At 37.0% G+C, this 21,463-nt stretch overlaps 1 protein-coding gene across 1 annotated transcript in view; it reads right to left on the reverse strand.

Annotated features, from left to right (window-relative positions):
- Positions 1-13,397, reverse strand: part of roraa (RAR-related orphan receptor A, paralog a) — a 399,774-nt gene extending 386,377 nt beyond the window's left edge. The window contains exon 1 of the mRNA XM_055193037.2: positions 13,060-13,397. Coding sequence (XP_055049012.1) covers positions 13,060-13,213 — 154 coding nt within the window. The 5' untranslated portion in view covers positions 13,214-13,397. The remainder of the gene's footprint in view (positions 1-13,059) is intronic.
- Between the last annotated feature and the right edge of the window lie 8,066 nt (positions 13,398-21,463).

Consider the following 21,463-nt stretch of genomic DNA (forward strand, 5'->3'; position numbering starts at 1 on the left):
AATTAGTACTTCACCTCCCACGTGACATCATCAACTATGTTGTTAAACCAACATGGTTCAAACGACAAATGTGCCTCAAAATTACTATGCTTTCGGGAAACAGACGTGATAAGGTAGTTAGTTTCTCCAACTATGGATCGTACTATGATGGTTCAGCTGCGAGTTACGTCGTTGTTCGGGAAATGCACCGCTGCGCACCCTACCGCTGTAAATAACATAAATTGCATCGGAAGACTGATTTTGTTATCGTGATTTAATTATCTGTTGTTTATTTTTAAGACATTTAATTCATGCGCAAGTTCCCTCATACGTCACTCCTCCCAGGGATTCCCCAGGGTCTTAAAGCTCGTAGTTCTGAGCACATGCGCAGTTTCAAATGCAGCACTTTAATTCTGTTTACAAATCTAAAGACGTAAAATAACATTTTTATATATTTAGAATGATGGATATAGAATGTACTACATGTTTTTTTGCTTATTTTGTTCAAAAGCATGATCAACGTAAGTCTACATATTATAATAACAAGGAAGGATGCTTCTAACGACAGGTAAAGAGGTGTCGTTCAAACCACACAAGTTTGCGATGCAACTTGCGAATGTTGTTTGAACCATGGTTTCGGGAAACACCAAATCGTTGAACTTTGTCAGTAACGACGAAACTTACGATAATAGTTGGCTAACAATGTTTTCGGGAAACGCACCCCTGAGCGTTTTTTTCCCCACCTGATGAACGATAAATCATTGACAGCCAATCAAATCTATTTGAACTTCAAGTGCACGCGCACTTCAAATGACAGTGGAAAAGCTCAATGCAAAGGTCTATAACATAAAATTACCTCAGATATCTAGTGCTGATGAAGTTGCTGTGAAATTCACTACGTAAGCTTTTTTCCTACCACACTGACTACGCCAAAAGGTAAGATATTAACTTAAGATTCACTGTTTAGACTTACACAAAATGCAGTGTGTTGAGAACATCTGCATGGTTACCCGATGTGTAAATGCAACAAGTACAGCATATTTACATATTCAGTGACATGTAAACAATTGCAGTTTTTATTACAAAAAATATCCAATTAAAGTTAATGTCATTAAAGGCAAGTATCTGCGCGAGGGCCCCGCACATGAGAGAATTAGCATAAAGTTATCGTTATAATGTGGACGCTAATATAGTTATCGTTATCGTTATATTTATCGTATTTATATAACGTAAACGGCCCTTTAATCCCATAGTGAAAAAAATCATCAACCTTGGTCATCCCCTATCCTCGAGCCCCCATGACATCGCAGGCCTAGTTAGGTCACAGCAACCCTTGCTACAGTAAATTTAGATCTCTTTAAAGTCTTCCCATAATGCATCTGGAGTGCATTAATTCATTACTATTTAAACAGTCTCAGATATTGACTTCTGTAAATGGGACGTAGATCTGAGATGTCCCCCGACCGCTGGAAACGTTACATGAAAATCTAGTGCTCGGTGACAGCTGAGGGCATATTTGCCAGCCCCAGTTTGGCCACCGGTGACTTGAACTCCAAAATAAACTCTCCCATCGGGGCAAAACTTTCGAATTTAGTTCAAAGAGGCTAAACTTTGTTTAATTTGGACACCACAGCATTAATTATCCATGAATGATCAATATAGGAGATGTGGGGCACAGTTCTAGTCAACTTTTACCCAAGGTAGCCCGAATTTGATAAACACGCCAAAATATTTGCAGATGGCGAGGAACTTTAAAACTTTTCAAGACCTAGTTTTCTGAAAAGCACGAGAACTTGCTGTGCAACAGAACAGTAAAAACAGTCAAATGTTTATAAAATCTGTTTTACTTTGAAAATAGTATGCGAATTTTAACTTGTGATTAAATTAGGTGCATGGCAAGTCATATTGTGATATCTACAAATTTAATATATCTTTACTGTAACGGTTATGTAATGTGTGACTAGATAAACTCAACTGGACTTTGAGCTGAGCTGTACTCAAACCATCCACATGTGAAAGTGCTGAAATGGGATACAGGGTTTCTGAGATCTATCATTCAACGTCTTTATCTAATATAATCCATATTTGTGATCATTTAAGCATTTGGCAGACGCTTTTATCATCTTCTATCTATACATTCGATCAGTAATTCTGTATCATGGGATCAAACCCATGACCTTTTTTGCAAAGCTAACGTAAGGCTCTACCAATTGAGCAACAGGAATATTTTAATGCATTAAAGTGTTAACTGCTTATTTATGGCAGATCACACACAAAATACATTAATGGCATGGCTCAACCCTGTGAGCAAACACATCGTACTGACACCCATCTTGGTGTGATACATTACACCTCTGATGATCAAAAACAAGAAGGGGGAAGCCATCATTATGTCAGGAGGGAGTCTGCCAAATAGTGATCATCATCTTGTGTTTTCTCTACAGGATGTTGGCCTGGCGTCTGATTGGCATCAGTTTGGCTTTGCCCAACCAAGTTGGACTTCTCAACTGAACTGAAATCAGCCTTCCATTATTAGAAACTATCATTATAAATTGACCCCCACAAGCTTTAAAATATTGTGATTCAATTCATAATCAAAACAAGAAATACTATTTTGCATAAATAAAAAAGGTCCACTTCAGGATATTTAAAAATATTTTAGCAGTCTAACATTATTTTATGACAAAAAAGCACAATGTAATTATCAGTGTTATAATATAAATAAATAAATAAATAAAAGGATGCATTTACGTTTTTGAGCACCATCATGGTTCCCACACCTTAGTTAACTTCAAATTCAAGGACCTTTCAAGGACTTTCCAGGTCCAATAACCCAAATTTAAAGACTAAATGTGTGGACACATTTCAAGAGCAAGGTTACATCGTGTTACCTTTACATACATTGTTTGTAAAGATACAATGTTACAGTTCTCTTTCGAGGGAACTCGCGCTGCGTCACTGCGGTGATACTTTGGGGACGCCTCCAGGGGTAAGTGTGTCTGAATGTGTATATCAAATTCAACCAATGGTGAGGCTTAACGACAAAGATATGGTGACACGGGAGTCAAGAAGTATATTTCTATCAGAAATATTGGCAAAGACGGCGTTACAGGGACGCAGGAAGTATGGCAAGGGAGACGCAGTGTCTCGTTCCCTTCTCAGGGAACAACAGTTACATCATAACCGAGATGTTTTCATGTGTCAAACACAACTATGCAAAAAAGCATTTTGGTATGAATCAACATTCACATACAGAAGATATAAGCATTTAAAACCGTTTAGCACGTGTCCTTAAAAAGCCTAGAACTTTTATTTTGTTATCCTACACTACACAGGGAATAATATGTTTTTTTTCCAGAAGACTTTTTGCACAAAATAGATTCAAGCACTTTAAATGACCTGTATCTATGTATGTTTATTTTCAAAAACTTATTTTTTTACCAGATTCACAAACTTTCAAGGATTTCAAGGACCCGTGGGAACCCTGCATCATTGACTTCAATAGCTGTATTTTTTTCTTCTATGGAGGTCAATGGTGCTTTTGTTTCCTGGTTGATTACAAATATTGTCCTTTGTGTTCAGCAGAACAAAGACATTTATATAGAGTAAATGATGACTGAATTTGAATTTTTGGTTTAATTTTTAATTTTTTAAACTATTTATTTCATTCACTTTGTATATTGTATTACATTAATAAGAGTCCTTTGATTATCACATTATTAATTCAGCTCTTTTCCTTTTTTAAAGATCCACCCTATTTTTCCAGATGCAAATTTGGGGAGGTGACTGATTCTAGATCAGCACAAAAACACAACATCCTCAATAAGCGTGTTGAAAGCACACGGAAACCCTTATCCAGGTATTTGAGAATGTCGCAGGCTCTTCAGAAAAAGCTACATTCCAACTCTGGGCCGTTTTTTGTACAGAAACCTTCTTTAGAGGCCTCCGCTCCTCTACACCCCATCCGTCTTCTGTCATCGCCGGGTAAACATACGCCGCCACCCCTGCCCACAGCCTGCAACATTACAAGCCTGCAGACTGAGGCCCCGCACCACGCTACGATTTTTAGCAGCGCAACGCTGACCTTCCAACAAAAACAACAGCCACGGCCAGACTTCCATTAAGAGGTGTCTGGTCCATTAAAACAGCATGAAACTGCATATCTCTGCCCAGCCAGCATTAAGCGATGCCGTTAAAAAAACAGGTAGGGCGATGTAATGTTGAACAGTTATCCGGGTTAATCGCATTGGGCGGCGTGACATTAAAAACCGGTGTCAATGCATGATATCTGTTAATTGCCGGGTTGAAATAAAATCTCAGCTTGGCTCGAAATCTCCCCCTCGCTGGAGGGAGTCAATCTGCACGTCGCCAGGTGACAGATTTTACGATCTGACACTGAGGCTGGGAGCAAGCAAAATATTGTTGTCTACCATGCCAACTAATAAGTAATTATAGGCTAGTACTTCACAGATGGCAGACCCCACAGTCATTCGACAGTGTCTTCCAATAACTGAGAAATTAAGTTACGGCGCCGCTCTGCACATGTGTATCTGCGGATGAGCTCGAAACTAAACGGGCAAAGGCACTGCCTGAAAGTTAACAGGAGGAGCGCATTAAACTGAGCGAAAGACACTGCAAATCTACTCAAGCTTGATGGATGTAAAGCCCTTAGTGATTTGAGAAAATGCACGTGTAATTGCAGAGGTGTGCAGAAGACAAAGCTTGTAAGGGGGGAAGCAATACCTCAACCTGAATGATCATAATATCTTAATATATATATATAATATAACACATTAATATAAATATATAGTTCTCCCAAAAATTCAAGTTACATAAAGTAAAACATTTAAAATGAGGGTGAGTAAATAATGAGAAAATTATAACACTTTACAGTTTCAGAGTTAACTGAAAAGTTTAGATGCAAAACCCTCTAAGTGCGTCTGGCATGTTTTCTTGTAAATAAGCATTTTTTATTAGGTTCTTATGATCGGTAATTTTAACTTTAATGTCAATAAAGAAACATTTTAAACACATTTTTTACAAATTTCACAAAAAAATGTACCCTCTTTAGCTGCAAAATACGGAGCCCCTAAGAGGACATGGAGCAAAAATTAAAGGCACACCATGGAACTTTTTGGCCACTAGGGGGTGCTAGACATGTATTTTTCATGCCTAGCGCCCCTAGAGGCCACAAGTGCCGCAGCACTGTCGCAAAGGAAAGGAACTGGCCAACCTTAAAACTAAACTAAAAACTAAACATTTAAAACGCTAAACGATCAACATTTTGAGACAACAGGGAGAAACGCAGTCATGTTACAACTTTCTGATGAGTAACTCGTGGCAAAAGCCATTTCTTAATCTGAAGGTTGCAGCCTCCGGATGTCGTATTTTTAAGCTGCATACGTCATCAATTCCAATTGAGAAACGACCAGAAGTATTTCCTTGCCTTTTTCGAAACAAATATTGTTGCATCGTCTCTCTCTCCCTCACCACCAGGATTTTCCGCAATGGCGCTCGTTTTTTTCTCTCTTTTGTGTGAAAATTGTCGCTCCAAATCCAAGTAAACTGTGTTTAGGTCTGCCGCTTTGTAATACGTCACGCGAGTGACAGCGGAACGCAGCAAATGAGGAAGAGAGAAGAGAGAAACGCTCGGATCTGATTGGTGAATAAATAGGGTTTGGTTTTACACTGTGTGAGTTTGAGCAAGTTTGACTGCTATAGCATCCTGGATTGTAATGTAAATACCATAGACACAGTAAAAGAAAGGTAAATACGTGAACACAGCATCTGAATACAGGGAACTATATGCAAGATAATCGCCGTCATTCATAAAGAAGATCGCATTTATGTATGAATCAAGATCGTGAGTTTATATAAAAAAATTGGGTCGCCCGTGTCATAGGTCCGTGACACTAACATGGTGCCACAGCGTCATATAATAGAAGTTGCTCACTACACTCCTTAAGTAGCCTCCAGCAAAATTCACGTTAAAAACAAATTGTGTGGAGGAAGTGACGTATGCCATAAAGCAGTCGAATTTTGTAGGTTTTTTTTGGGCTCTGGTTTAAAAACCTAAGTTTTAAAATACAAGTAAAAGTGATACAGACCCCATCAGGCTATGGTAGACATGTCATTCAACCTATTTAAAGTCGATGTACTATCACAAGGGTCTTGAAAATTTATTATGAAGGTTGAAAAATTTCATGGTGTCGCTTTAAATAAAGTTTAGTTTAGTGTGTGCACGTGAAACTATCGTGTTTAGTTTTGCGTGCGCACTTGAAACTATCGCGTGCGCACGTGAACACGAAAGTTTCACGCGAGCACGCAAAATTAAACTTTAAAAAAAAATTGCACATGAAGGTTTCACGTGAGCACATGAAACTAAACTCTTTTTTTTACTCCAATGTCACCTTAGGGGCTTGGTAGCAAAACCCTCTAAGTGCATGTAAGCTTTTTTGGAAAAAAAATATTTACTTCTCTGGGCAAGAAATAATAAACAGTTGCAAAATCGCTAAAGATGCAACTGGAAACACCGTGAATGTCAAATGTCAGGATGTAAAAATGAAGAACCTGAACCACACATTAGGGGGCGATGTGATCCATTTTACTGCCACATTCAGGTTGTATTCAGATCCAAGTATACTCACAAGGGACACAAGTTTGGATGTGATTTACGGTAGTTTCGTGTGCCATCGTTTATTCAATTCATCTTCCGTGCACTTAGAGGACTTTGCTAAAAAATCGACGTGACGTTTAACAGATTCAGCCAACAAAGCGCTGTTTATGAATGACCTGAGGTGGAGTTTAAGCAAATTTGAAAATAAGGTATTCGATGAACATAATACATGCTGAGAGGACATTTTTGATAGAGGTAACATTTAAGCGGCTTTTGCATCTAAGCTCCTTAACTATCCCTTTAAAGGTGCAGTGTGTAAATTTTAGCGGCATCTAGTGTTGAGTAGGCTTGGGCGGTAATACGGTAATATGGTATACCGCGGGATCTAAAAATAGCAAAGGTATCAGTTTCTATACTGCCATACCGGCATTTAAAAAAAAAACAATGAACTTATATAGCAGACAAGGATTAAATATTAAATTAGGGATGGCGAAAACTAAAAATTTTCTTCACCGACCACAGAGCCATTAACTGATTAGTATTTAACAAGTTACTCTGTTTGAAATAACAGCTATTTCGAGCCGCGCCTGTAATTTCACAACTCTGTCGCATCTCTCTGCTGCTCTGCCTCCGGCTCATCCGAAACATCATTACCGCAAACGCGTCGCCGCGGAGCTTGTATGCTGTAATCGGAGGACAAATGTTGTTTCAAAATGGTTTTGGTAAGGTGATCGCTTGGATAATAAAGGCGTTTGTCTTATTAGAAGCTCATTTAAACATTGCCGCGGCTTATTTAAGAAAATGACAGCTCTGAAGAGACGTCGCTTAAGTTTGAGGTATTGCTAAAAATAATCAAGAAAGATGATGATCATCACCACCTTATCAGTTAGCACTGAAATGTAGATGTAATGTATTTCCAAATCTAAACCCAACTTGTGCGGAATGTTGCCTAATAGACTGCAACACGATAAAACAGGCACCTTCAGAATGCATAAAAGACGCACCGCCAAGGCAGGTCTAACTCACTCTGTGCCTTCTAGTAACGACTAGAACAACTCTTTTGTATAATTGTTATTACTTTTTCATTTTTCAAAAAGACAAGTGTCAACTTCTGTTAAGTGCAACATGGACGATGCAATGCTTTGCTGATGCGAGCCGCGAGAAAGCTGTCTGTTTTAGAAAGAATGCAGCAAAAATATTTAATGCTAATGTATGAGTTTCCGTGCCGGCGCCTCCATGTCACGGTTATTATATTGTTTATATTTGCTTTTAATTTATTAAATACATGCAATTGGTTGATAAAACATTTATTAAAATTAAGACACAATTTATACAAAACGAAATTCACTTTAAAGAAAGGCTTTCTACAAAGCAAAACCTAATTAAGTGGTAAAAATGTCTAATGATTTACAAAAACAAAACTTAATCTGCACTTTACTGTTAAAAGACGTGAATGTTAATAATTTGGAATACAACCAGGAAAGACTTTCGTTTTAATTATTTAATTGCTGGATTTTACAAAAAATATTTTTATTTTATATGCTGGAATATGCAGAAATATATGTTAACAGAAGGAGGACTTTCTTTATTTCATTAAAATATGGCGGAATGTGCAGAAAATACGTTTAAATGTTCAGCAATTTTCTTCAAGTCTGAGACTGTTGCTTTGATTACATTTTAGCTTGATGCAATGTGAGTGCACAAAATCAAACGCCGTGACCTCACGCCAGAACCCAAATGCCGTGACCTTGCGCCAAATGTTTTTATTGGTTTATAAGTACAAACAGGCGAGTTATGAAATATTGAGTGTGAGGGATTTGTTCACTTCACACAAAAATATCCTGGAAATTGGAATGAGATGGCTAACTGTAGTCGCGTTTAGTCCACTGTCTATAATAGCCTAATTTAGAGAATTTTTTTTAACCGACAACTGGTTCATTCTGTTTGACCTTTTGTATTTAAATTTTTTATAAACTGCTAGTTGTTGCTAATAAAAGTTGTTAATATTGTTGTGCATGTTATTTTGTTATTGTTTCAGTATTAGTGTTTGGTATTCAGTTTCTGAAGGGTTTAGGCACAAGCCAACATTATAGTGACGCTGCCTGATTACGTCATAATTTTATAATTATTCACGGTAATACCGTATACCGGGGTAAAATAGGGAGGCGGTTTGATGGTATCAAAATTTGGATACCGCCCAAGCCTAGTGTTGAGGTTGTGAATTGCAACCAATGGCTCAGTTCACTGATCACCCCTTGCTTTTGAAACGCATAGTGAAGCTACAGTATCCACCACCGGACAAACATGTCATTGTCGGAGACAACTTAGTAAAAACAGTTTGTCCGTTAAAGGATCTGTAAAACATGGCGGCACAAAATGGCGACTTCCATAAGGGGACCCTCGGTATGTAGATAAAAACGTCTCATTCTAAGGTAATAACGGTTCATTATGAAACGTCTTTATACACCCCTGACAATATAGTTTTGTATATTATTTAGCATTTCTGTCAAGAGACTCTTTTAAAAATTACACACTGCACCTTTAACTTATTAAAACTTATAAAATGCATTTACTGTAGATCTCATTGATATCAAAATTGACTTTCTCAATACACTTTTGTTTCACTTTTTTAGTTATATTGCATATGATTTATCTGTGCATGTTGCTCCGAGAAAAAATCACTGTTTTATGTTGGTGTCAAGGCAAAGCTTTGAAGCAAATACCTTCATTATAGATCCAAAGCTCTTAAGCTACATCACATAAGCCTGAACCTTTTTCTCCAAAAAACAACTCATTATTATTGTTTTAAATGTTATCCATGTGCCTTGGAGGATGTCACACGAAGGTAATGCTACCCTCTGAAATGATTTAAGTATTTGTGTGTCTGTTTGTCTGACCCCCCGTTATCCCACAAAAGCCCCCTCTGAAATAAGATGTCAAGTGTCAGTGCCTGGGGGTTAAAATATCAAGTGCCAGTTTTCAGCTTTGCCTATAACCTCACAGAAGGTCAAAGCTGATGTGTGACTTACTCTTAGTTCACTGGTGAATGCGCTCAGGCACAGCAAAAATTTAAGCAAAAAAGTGGCAAGAAATCAAGCGGGCGAGAAAGAAAGCTCAGACTCTGTATGGTCAAACAGACGGGTATTGTGTATAAAAGTGAAAATGGAAAATGTGTTCCTTGCTAAATGTCCAGATGTCGGTTTCCGTGGACAAACTTAAATACAACGTCTGAATGATGCACTGTAATTTAGAGAATGCTTTAGATGTTTGACACCAAAAAAACTAAGCCACAACGGCCGATTGTTTACTGTCCTGTGTTAAATCATTTTAGATGGGTGCAATAAACTTTGAAAACTATAGGCCTTTTCTTAAATAAGTTTTATAAAATCATTCCATTCCTTAAATATCGTGCAAACCATATAAAGAATTAATATATTACTAATGCACCCATTAAAGGGATAGTTCACCCAAAAATGAACATTTTGTCATCATTTACTCTATCAACCCAGCAAACATTTTGACATCCGATTACCGTTGAAAATACGTCCCTCCGTCACGCCCCGTCATGGTTGAAAAATAGTTCCAAAATGAAAATCCAACCAATGTCTTTGACGTCATCTGACCGTGAATCACACATCTTTTCTACACGGTCCTTGCACGTCTTAAAATGTCCTCTTCTGGACATTAATACATAAAACCCGTACATAAAATTTTGAATACACGCAACCTAGACAAATATAGACATTTACAAATGCATACAAGCGTATATAAATGCATTTTAGGACGAACTTTTGGCCAGGGAGATGACGTTGCCGTCCGACCTATGTTTGCTGGATTAAGTTGTTTCAAACCTGTAAAAATGTTATTGTTCTGCAAAACACAAATTAAGATATTTGTAATCAAGCAGAAAGCAGGGGCACCATTGACTTCCAAAGGAAAAAATACTATAGAAGTCAATGGTGCCCCAAAACTGTTTGGTTACAAACATTGCTCAAAGTATCTTTCTTTGTGTTGAGCACAACAAAGAAGTTTATACAGGTCCGAAACAACATGAGGGTAAGTAAATGATGACACAATTTTAGGTGAACTATCCCTTTAAATGAAATGTCTGAAAATGAATCAATTCTTCAATTCAAAATTTCTACTTATTCTACTTATTTTTCCTTCCTCTGATTGTAAATATATTATATCTTCTTTTCTTATTCAGTCAGTTATTTTTTTTTAATAATTTTATACCCATATAGCCTAACTATGTGTGTGACAAATAAAATCTTGAATCTAATGTCTCTCTTAAATAAAAATTTGTAAAAGACGTATTTAAATAAAGTAACACATATCTAATAATTTTTCATAAATTAAACCAATCATTCCAAATGCCCAAAAAGCCTTCGTTTTATTCCTCCTTCTCTTGAGATCAGAGTAATATGGTGTGCTTAATTTCGGGAGACCCTCTGAAAAAGTGGTTTAATTCATCCCTGCACGGAGATTGCATCCGACAACCACGATCACAGCCAATGTAGCGAAAGTGCAAAATAAACTTACTGCACGGACCACAAGCAAAACCACAAACTGCTTGTGGTAAACTAATTATAAACCAGTTTCGCATGTGGTGTCCTACTGTGCGTAATTATGGAAATCTGACTCGACCACACTTTTAAAACGGTTTAAGCAGGCAAAATATGATTAACTGTCACAGCTGGTAAAACATATACTGGGGTGTAATATTGATATTTATCTTTTCCCCCCCAAAAAAATCAGCAAGTATATACACATTTCTCAGTTTCTCTGTATTATTAGAAAAAAAAATGGTTCCTACTGTAGCTGTCAATGGGGCTTTAAAAAGATCCTACTATGTACCAATATTCACATCTGAGGTAATAATATAAACTCTTTATGTCCTCTTAATGTTGCACTTTTTAAAAGGGCACCGTCCCTTTTAGCTGGGGTACATATTTTGACCACTTTTCTGATTGTGTATATTGTCTGGGTTGCAAAATAATCATCTCAGCCTTTCTTCTCCAAACTTCTTTCTATTCTACACAGTCACTATTGACTTTGTTAGTGCAAAATCTGTAAAAGTAAACACTGTGAAGCAGATGAACACTTGGTTTCTCATCCGCCGGCCATTCACACGACAGTTACATAACACCAATGAGGAGTGCTTACTTTTGTCTTCCCCTACTACTACTTTACACACTTAGTCCTTTGATGTAAAGGGTGGGAGTGGATATACAGTAGGTCAGCAGGTTAGGAGTATCTCAAAGTCTCCTTCCTGTGACTTGAACTTGCCTATAAACTCCCATCCGAACAGTCCCCCTCTCTATACCTGCTATTACATAACTCCAAGTGCTGGGAAAGTATATGCAACCAAAGTGAAACAAAGTCCTTAATAACCCGACAAATTGAATTGAACTTGAAACTGACATTTGGCGGCAAACAAACAAGTTCGCGGGAAAAAAAGCTGCAGAGATATCTAATGAATTCCCCTCCTCTGTCGCGCGCGCGCTCTTCTCTGTTTATGGCTAAACTTGTTACATAACCAGCTTACATTCCGCGTGCACTTATATCAGACTCTAAATATACCCGTGGACCCGAATAGAATAATAACAACCCGAATGACGGTTAAAAGGCACTTCGTATCGCGGTGTTTCACTCGATTAAACACTTTTATCGTCTGTATATTCGCTGATTTATTTTCCGCTGAACTTGAAGGAGCCGAGTTGAATGGAGACGGTGGAGGGGGAGTGGCTAATAAAGCCTACTGTCTCTACTGTAAAACAACTCCGATTCAGACATATCTCCCATAAAAGTTAAATATTAAATCAGCACGTTTAAATTGCAAAAGTAGAAATCCATAACGTGTTTGATCTGTCCGAAAAAAATGTCATTCTGCACCTCACATCATACATCAAAACCATGCAAAAGCATGCTGACAAGCAATGAATGAAATATAAACAGTATTATATCTTAAAAAAATACACTAAAACAAGTATGAAGGCATTGCGCTCCTCGTGAGCATTTTCACATAATCAGTTAAACAGTTCACTTAAGTTAGACTAAAGAAATGAGCGTGGCATGAGTGAAATAACTGCGCTTTTATGTACTGCATTATTGCATACCACAATATTCAGCACAATTAAACTTTCACTTCGATTATTGTTTTATTTAAGATGTGCATTTTTCCATAATTTTCGATGTGCTGTCACATATCCAACAATAGGATCTTCAGTCGCGTCCATGAGGAGCGACAGTAACTCAAGCATATTTTAAATCAGATACGTTTCACAAATGCTTTCTATTCTCATTTATTACGCGCTTTGCAATAAACAAGCGCATTCGTAATCCTGTTTTACGCACGGCGCGCCATTGAAGTTGATTTCCAAACGAATTTACTTTGAAGTTTTGTGCACCAATATTACGGAGAATCCGTATCGTATCGATTCGAAATAATCCGCGTCTCTTACCTCTGTTGGTACTGGAGCAGCTCTGCCTGCGCACCGGGGCTTGGTGCTCAGCTTTGCGGAGGGTCTCCAGGTTTACCGGGGTTTCCCTGACCGGGGTAACCGGCTCTGAGACGCCGTTGCCCGGGTCGCTCGCTGGATCTGGAGGGGACTCCATGTTGTATTGTAAGAGGTCTTTTTTGAGCTATTGCTGGTGTTTGACGATGCGTCGGTTTGAGGTTTAGAGCTGAGAGATTTGATGAAGCTATGTATTTTGTAGCAGAAGTAAGAAATGTTGGACAGACGAGTGTAGACAGAGGTGGGTGTGTACGTTTGATTGTCCACTGGCAGCGCTAGTGAGAGCTTCAGTCAAACACATGAACAGGGAGAGACTGTCAATGGCCGATGAATGGATGTGTGCGCACTGGGTTCTGGAGACACACTTTTTTGCCTATGTTTAAATTACATGAGCGCAAATTTTCTGCATTATTACATAAAGTCATGAAAGTACCATAATACAGTTTTATTGCTGTTATGGGATTCTGTGAAAAAAATAATGTACACACATATAGGCTACATACAGTACATACACATAAATATAGCCCAAGTGTATACTGTATGAAAGCATACACAATAACTTGGCTTTCCAAATATTTTTCTGCATATTGACTACATGAATATTTACATTTTGCATGAATTTGTTATTTATTTATTGTTTATGAACAGTATTTGTTTTATTATTGTGCAATGCATTAACTATTATACCTATAATGCATTTAATGACTATTATACCTGTAATTGCATAGCTCCTTTCTAAACAATAATACTGGCTATATGCATTTACTTATATTTTAAAGGCCTATGCACAACGTCTCACAATAGATTATAATATTTATTTATTTTATTTTACAGGTCTGGTCTACATTATTCACAAAACGACCCAAATGCAACCTATATACGACCCAAATTCGATCGTACAATATATTGGTAGCTTAACAATTGTTCCTTAATTTTATTTTTCTATACATTTAAGTTTGAGTTGCTATGTAAAATGGATATTATACTAAATAACATATATTTAGTTAAATACATTTGGTCTGATATTATTTTTTTTCACATTTCTCACAGCAGATTGAGTCGGTCTGAACTCTGTCTGTAATTTATCAAAGCCTCAAGGAAAAGCACACTTTTATAAAAGCGTGTTTTGATATTTAATAATGTTAAACATGAGGGGCCCATCTTCAATTTAATGATGTATCAACGCAGTTGCGGTTTCTTCCTCAGGCGTTAAAAACATCATGCCTACTGCATGTGATCAGAGCTGCTGCTAAAAGCCACGCCCCCTCACAGAACTGCACGTGGACTTTGGCATGGTTTGTACTTTTGATATCACGAGCGCAAATCGTGTCAAGTTCACCGCTTGGCACGACGAGTGAATGGAAATGCTTTAGTTGTGCTGAAAGGTCAAAACCATAATCGATTGCAATGTGATAAACAATTATATTGCTTTGAATAAAACGGGAGATTGTTACTATATATAGATAATATCAGATAAATACATATTTGAAATGTTATGGAGAAGGATGTAAGAAAAGCATATATGCAGGCTTTAAACTTCATAAATGTAGTCTGAATAACTTATTAAAACATATATTTGCCAGTCGACAGCATTTTAAGTTTAAGCTGATAGTCAATACATTATGGTATTGATATTGGCACGATGAAAGTACTCGTAAGGCTCATAGTTAAACACTTTGCTATTGTTGTTAAGTGACTTTGTAGTAGCCTACTGTAAATATCATAATTTATACTTTGTGGTAAAAATATTATTAAAAGTTCATTTTTATTTGGTAAGTTAACCTAAAAATACCGTAAACAGTGTTTTATTAACAGGCCGATCATGACCAGCTGAAATAACTACACTAAAAAATCATGAGATTCAAGTTTTATTCAGCTGTTTCTAATGCGTCTCACCAGGTTTGGAGATCTACGCTGTACTGGTGATGGCTTCTAGCCAAGTGAAATCTAACTGTTAACTAACTATAGCAAGATCCAAGTTCAAGCTATGACAAGACATCAAGGGCCTTTCTCTCATTTGGTTGTTTTAAACTTGCTTATTTTAACAAGGAATCAACTTTGACATGCAGAGGAACATTTCTTTAAATGGTTTATCTCTTGGTGGAAAGAATTGTTGTGCTTTTTTCTGCATAATGATTTTTCGGTGCATACAGGGAAAACAAATAACGGTCAGGAATTGTACTTAAAGGGGTCATATTATGAGACTTTTTTAAAGATGTAAAGTAAGTCTTTGATGTCCCCAGAGTGCGTATGTGAAGTTTTAGCTAAAATTACTGAACAAATAATTTATTATAGCATGTTAAAATTGCCACTTTGTAGGCCTAAGCAAACATTTTTGGGTGTGTCCTTTAAAATGCAAATGAGCTGATAAAATGCAAACACTGATCACAATGATGGTGGTTTGTTGAAATTGAAACTCAATTGTGCTGTCAATTATTTTTTTCTCTCTCTTTTTCTTTTTTTCACTAAATGGCAGTGCTGTCACAAAATTTTCACATGCTTGCAAAAAATGGGTTACCAAAACTAAGTTACTGGGTTGATTTTTTGCGTTTTCTAGGTTGATAGAAGCACTGAGGACCCAATTATATCAATTAAACATGGACAAAGTCAGATTTTACCCTATGACCCCTTTAAAGGTGCCATTTTCCTGTGTTTTCGAAGCTTTGATTGTGTTTACGGTGCGCAATATATCATATTTTCATGCTTCCTGTTTAAAAAACAGTATTTTTTGCCATATTCCTGTAGGCGGAGGTTAGTCAAAAAATTAAGAAAATTGTTGTCATATATCTGGAAAGTAGAGGGCTATAGTCTTTAAAAAGCAAATTCTGTTAAAGAAAATATATTGCTTGGTATTGAACTTTGAGCTTTATCATTTTGCAGTTATTAATATGCTCTAACAGCAACATTACACTAAAGTTTAAAAAATAGCATCACGAAAAACGGCACTTTTACATAATTGTTTTGCTTAAAGAAAAAGGGCACTATCATACACCCAGCCCAAAGCGTTACGCCAGTGCTTTTTGCTAGTTTAAGCCTGGCACAGTTGTAATTTTCATGTTCAGCGCTACGTTATTTAAATAGCAAATACATTTGCGCCCATTTTTGCGCGCATGGTCTGAAAACAAGGGGCCCTATCATACACCCGGCGCAATGCAGTGCAATGTGCGACGCAAGTGTTTTTTACTAGTTTCAACCCGGCGCAATTATCATTTTTACTTTAAGCGCCACGTTGTTTAAATAGCAAATGCATTTGCGGCCAATTTTGTCCTCATGGTCTGAAAACGAGGGGCCCTATCATACACCCGGCGCAATGCGCGACGCAAGTGTTTTTTGCTAGTTTCAACCCAGCGCAATAATCATTGTCACATTTAGTGCCACATTGTTTAAATAGCAAATGCATTTGACGCCAATTTTGTGCTCATGGTCTGAAAACAAGGGGCCCACCATACACCCGGCGCAATCTGTCGCAATGCGCGACACAAGTGTATTTTGCTAGTTTCAACTCAGCGCAATTATCATTGTCTCGTTTAGTGCCACGTTGTTTAAATAGCAAATGCATTTGCAGACAATTTTGCGCCCATGGTCTGAAAATGAGGGGCCCAATCATAAACCCGACGGAATGCGACACAATGTGCGACACAAGTGTTTTTGTCTAATTTCAACCCGGCGCAATTATAATTTTCACATTTAGCGCCACATTGTTTAAATAGCAAACGCATTTGCAGACAATTTTGCGCTCATGGGCGTTCTGGTCTGAAAACAAGGTGTGTTCAGGCGCATTGCTGACGCGTTGCTATTTTGTGGCAACTAAAATAGACAATGCCAAGGCGTAATATTGTTTTTGTTACTTAATGAACACGTTAGTAATATGCGCCTATTATATGCGCGCGTTTGCTTATCACACACATGGATGCACAGCAGCACACACATTTTTTTAATATGAAAAATTAAAAGGATTAAAATGTAAAAGATTATCATTTCGGAACATTGACCAAACAACATTTACATTTACATTTGCTAGAGCAATTTTTTAACATTAATCTTAAACTGGTGGTCTTCTTTCTCTGTTTAGTTTTTTAGTTTACAAATTCCATCATCTAAATAGGGAATCGGCTTTTAAAGGGTATAGATGAGACTCTCATTGGTTTATTGCACATTAAAAACACACCCATTACTCATTACAAGATAGGAACAACCCTTTTAGACTGTGGGCTAGGCGCACAAACCATTTTTCCCATCGTTAAATTAGCAAAAGTGGATTCGGACATTCCCTTTTAGACTGTGTGCTTCAGACCATTCGCCTAAAATAGGGCCCAAAGTGTCCATACAAAACATTGACCCAAAATGTATATTCATATGCTGACAGCAGTATCATAAAAACACACTGTGCTGTGGCCTGTAGATGTTTTCTGTACTTTAAACATGTTATATTTTGTGGCATGCATTTATTGACTCTTTAATTTGCTATATTGATCTGCCCCTGACAAAGTGATGACAACGTGGCTGTTATTTATTTTATGTTGTCAGCTGGTGTAACTTACCTGTAATGCCCAGTCATTTAATTTTGAAAGTAAACCAACATTTTAATCAACAAATAATTTCGAATTTGTTTACCCAAAGGCTGCTGTTATCAGTACTTATTGTTATTATCTAATGTTGCAATATTTTTGGGGTGAGATCATCTCATATGTAATCTTCTTGGCCTTGCATATTTGATGCATATTGGATGTCTGAGTCTTTCTTGGTATGATTGGCTACATGTTTTCTTGTTTACTCTGGATAACAAGCCTGTCAGGCAAATAATGCGTCTCATTCCTTCTCATTAGTCAGTTCAACAACAACAGCAGATAAATCTGTGCTGCATTTCTTGTGTGTAATTGGTGTCTGGAGTACCTGTGAGTGCAAATAATTTAATCTTTTAATATTTGTTTAATACATACTCTTAACTCTTAATTCTTTTTGGCAGTCACTTATAAATACTACCATATACCAGAAATACTGTAGTATGTAATATATACCACTTTTTCCAGTACAGTTGCTATCGTGTTTCACACCACTGTAATAGCTCTCATAAAATATATTTAATAAAGAAGCCAAAATATGGTTTCACGACCACCATCGTCATCTTTTAAGGTTGTGTAATTTGGGAGCTCTCCAAACCGCACTTTCCTCACCTGGATAATTGGGCCTAAATTACGGCATTGGCTCGGTCACATTGGTTTCCACCACACATGGTCTTTACTGAATTAGGAGCGGTGAAAAGCGCTGTGTTTCGGAACATTGACAAAACAACACAATTACATTTACATTGGCTAAAAACACCAAGGGTGTCTGTCAGGATGGTCATTACAGATCCATTTTCCTGTTACTTCCTCGTTTTTTGCGGTTAGATGTTTTTCCTCCATTTGGGGCGATAATCAGCGCCTATGGCTTTTATTTTCAAAAGACCATTTTCATTAGCTTACAATGCGTATTGATTTTGGAGTAATTACGGCGCTCTCATAAATCCGACGAATTTGGAAATGTGATTTTCATGGATTTTCACACGCTGTTGTGTTGGTAAGTCTACACCTCCAGTTCTCTCTTATATCTTGGTAACATCCCGTTTCTGTAGCCCTATGAAAATCCTTATAAGTTCATTGCTTTATGGTAATGAGGGGCATTTAAATTACACATTAACATAATGTTAACAATGTCTAGACTGTTACGAAAATTAACATTACGTTTTTCTTGCATATTGATTATAATTGGCAAAACCATGGTTTTATAACAACAACCATTTTTTGCTGTTGTTGTTTTAAAGGGGACATATCATGAAAATCTGACTTTTTCCATGTTTAAGTGCTTTAATTGGGTCCCAAGTGTTTGTATCAACCTAGAAAATGTGAAAAAGATCAACCCAGTAGATTAGTTTATGTAAACCATTCTTTGCAAGCATGTAAAGGAAAAAAGGTCATTGAAATTTGACTCCCCTTGTGATGTCAGAAGGATCTGCACTATCCAACCACGGCACTGCCATTTAGTGCAGAGTTCAAATCATTTGCATTTAAAAGGACACACTCACATTTTAAAATGTTATAATAAATTATCTATATGGTATTTTGAGCTAAAACGTACTCTGGAGACACCAAAGATTTATTTTACATCTTAAAAAAGTCTTGTGAGATGTCCCCTTTAACTGTAGTAAAACCATGCTTTAATGTTTGTAAGGGATTTTAAGTGATAACACATTAAATTTGTCAAAAGTTCTTTGTAACAATAATTTATAAAACTCTCTAGATCATCCGTACAGATTTTGAGATGATCAACATTTGAAACAATTTCCGAAAGCAACTTGAATTATATTACCGATCAATTCAAGAACTGTTTATTGGGTCATTTTTTTTCTTGTGCAATTCTTCACCTTCCTTCGGGAACAAAGTTTACCCATACTTCCAAACATTTGGCCCCTTCCTCGGCGCGTAAACAAAATAATGAGAAAATATTACTTTGGATTCTTCTCCATCATCTCTCTTTTCTGGAGTTTAACACAAAACCAAACAGTCCAGGGAGAGATTCAGAAGAAGCGAGGGTAGCGTAAGGTTTCATTTACAATATTACACACTCAGCTTTTTTCCGCAACAAACACAGTGCAATTCTCCAAAAGCAGCAAGCTTGTGTCCTGCTGCTTTATATATCCTCTGGTCTCACTACGCCAATAAATGGCAAGGGCATAAGAACTCGACAACCTCAAAGTTCACAATGAAAAAACTAAAGAATCATAAAAAGTCAACCCATGGTTGCCCAGTCTGCTTGATTTTGGTTAGCTGATGGACCCGCATAGCCATTATTATGACCAGTGGAAATAATGTGGCCTTCAATGCTAGTTGACCAGAGAAAACTTGCTATCTAAGCCTAAAAGGCACACAAGCATCCAAACTACAACATATGCTGATCTTCATCGAATGACTAAACATGCCCGAACACAATGGCCCGGCTAATACGTAAACTAATGTGAATCAAATGTGGAAAAACGTTGCGTATTCTTGAGCGATTTGTGCATGAGGTCATAATGAGGAGAGTCTAGGGGGATAGAGAAATACAAATGTTGCTTCACTTCAATGCAAAAGCTATTGCTTATAAATGCCAAGTTTTAGTTGCTGTCTTCCAATCCAAAACATAGTGAGGTGCTTTGTTGTCTACTCCTTACATAGGCATGCTCCTACACAAATGTCAATGCTCAGTGTTATATTGAACATACTTGCATTATTGTGGTGGAAACAAACTTTTGTATCCGAGGGAGTGGTGAAGTTAGCTTCGGATGGCTGATTTGTTGATATTGTTAAAGGGACACTCCACTTTTTTTGAAAATATGCTAATTTTCAGCTCAAACTATAAGTATCATTTTTGCAGGGGACTATTTACGGGCAGTGCGTAATATCATTGCGCCTCCTACAGCCATGTTACGGCAGCAAAATCCATGATTATTACGCCAGAATGAGAGTATAGTTCCTAGCTATACCTGCCTAGAAAATCGCAACTTTTAATTTTCCGTCGATCTAAGTACACAATATCACTACAGAAGAGTCAAGTTATAAATAGGAAAAATATAGAAACTCTTTGGTTATTTTTGAGCGTGATGCTAATGGTCTAATCAGATTCAATGGATTATGCTAAGCTATGCTAAAAGTGGTACCGCCACACCCGGAGATCTGCTGAATGGATTCCAAAATGGTAAGATTTAAATGTTTAACTCTAGGGGAGCTGGAAAACAAGCATTTTTTTTTTTTAAAGTGGAGTGTCCCTTTAAGGTATCTAGCTACAGTAAAAACATTAATTTGCTTAGCAAGATTACTTTACACTATTGACAATTCAAAACTGGCCACAAAAAGAAAGCAAAAGCATGGTTTAATATGATATGCGAAATTATGTACGTAGAAATTACAACATAAATATATTGTTAATAATGTCATATTAATTGTCGGTAAACAGTAAATAACACTGATAAAAGTAAAGTTTAATATTTAATATAATAATATGTATACGGTTATGTACGTGATAATGTATAGGCAGCCAGTTGTTATCGCAAAAATAAGCCCCAACAGTGTGATCAGGACTCGACACAAAGTGGCTGTCTTACCCAGTCTCACGAAATTACGTACCTATAGTCACATACATTTTTTATTCTTTTTCTTTATACTGTCACGAATTTCCGTGTTTTTTCGTGACGTATCACGAATTTCTGTTTATGTATTTCTGTTTATTTTCAAACCATTGTCACTTCGGTTAAGGGTTTGATTTGCTCATTTTTAACAAATTTCCGCGAGGAAAACCTGTTTATTTTCGGTTTTAAGATAAGACAAGATGTTCA

The sequence above is a fragment of the Misgurnus anguillicaudatus genome, chromosome 6, assembly GCF_027580225.2.
Source record: "Misgurnus anguillicaudatus chromosome 6, ASM2758022v2, whole genome shotgun sequence".
NCBI classification, from domain to species: domain Eukaryota; kingdom Metazoa; phylum Chordata; class Actinopteri; order Cypriniformes; family Cobitidae; genus Misgurnus; species Misgurnus anguillicaudatus.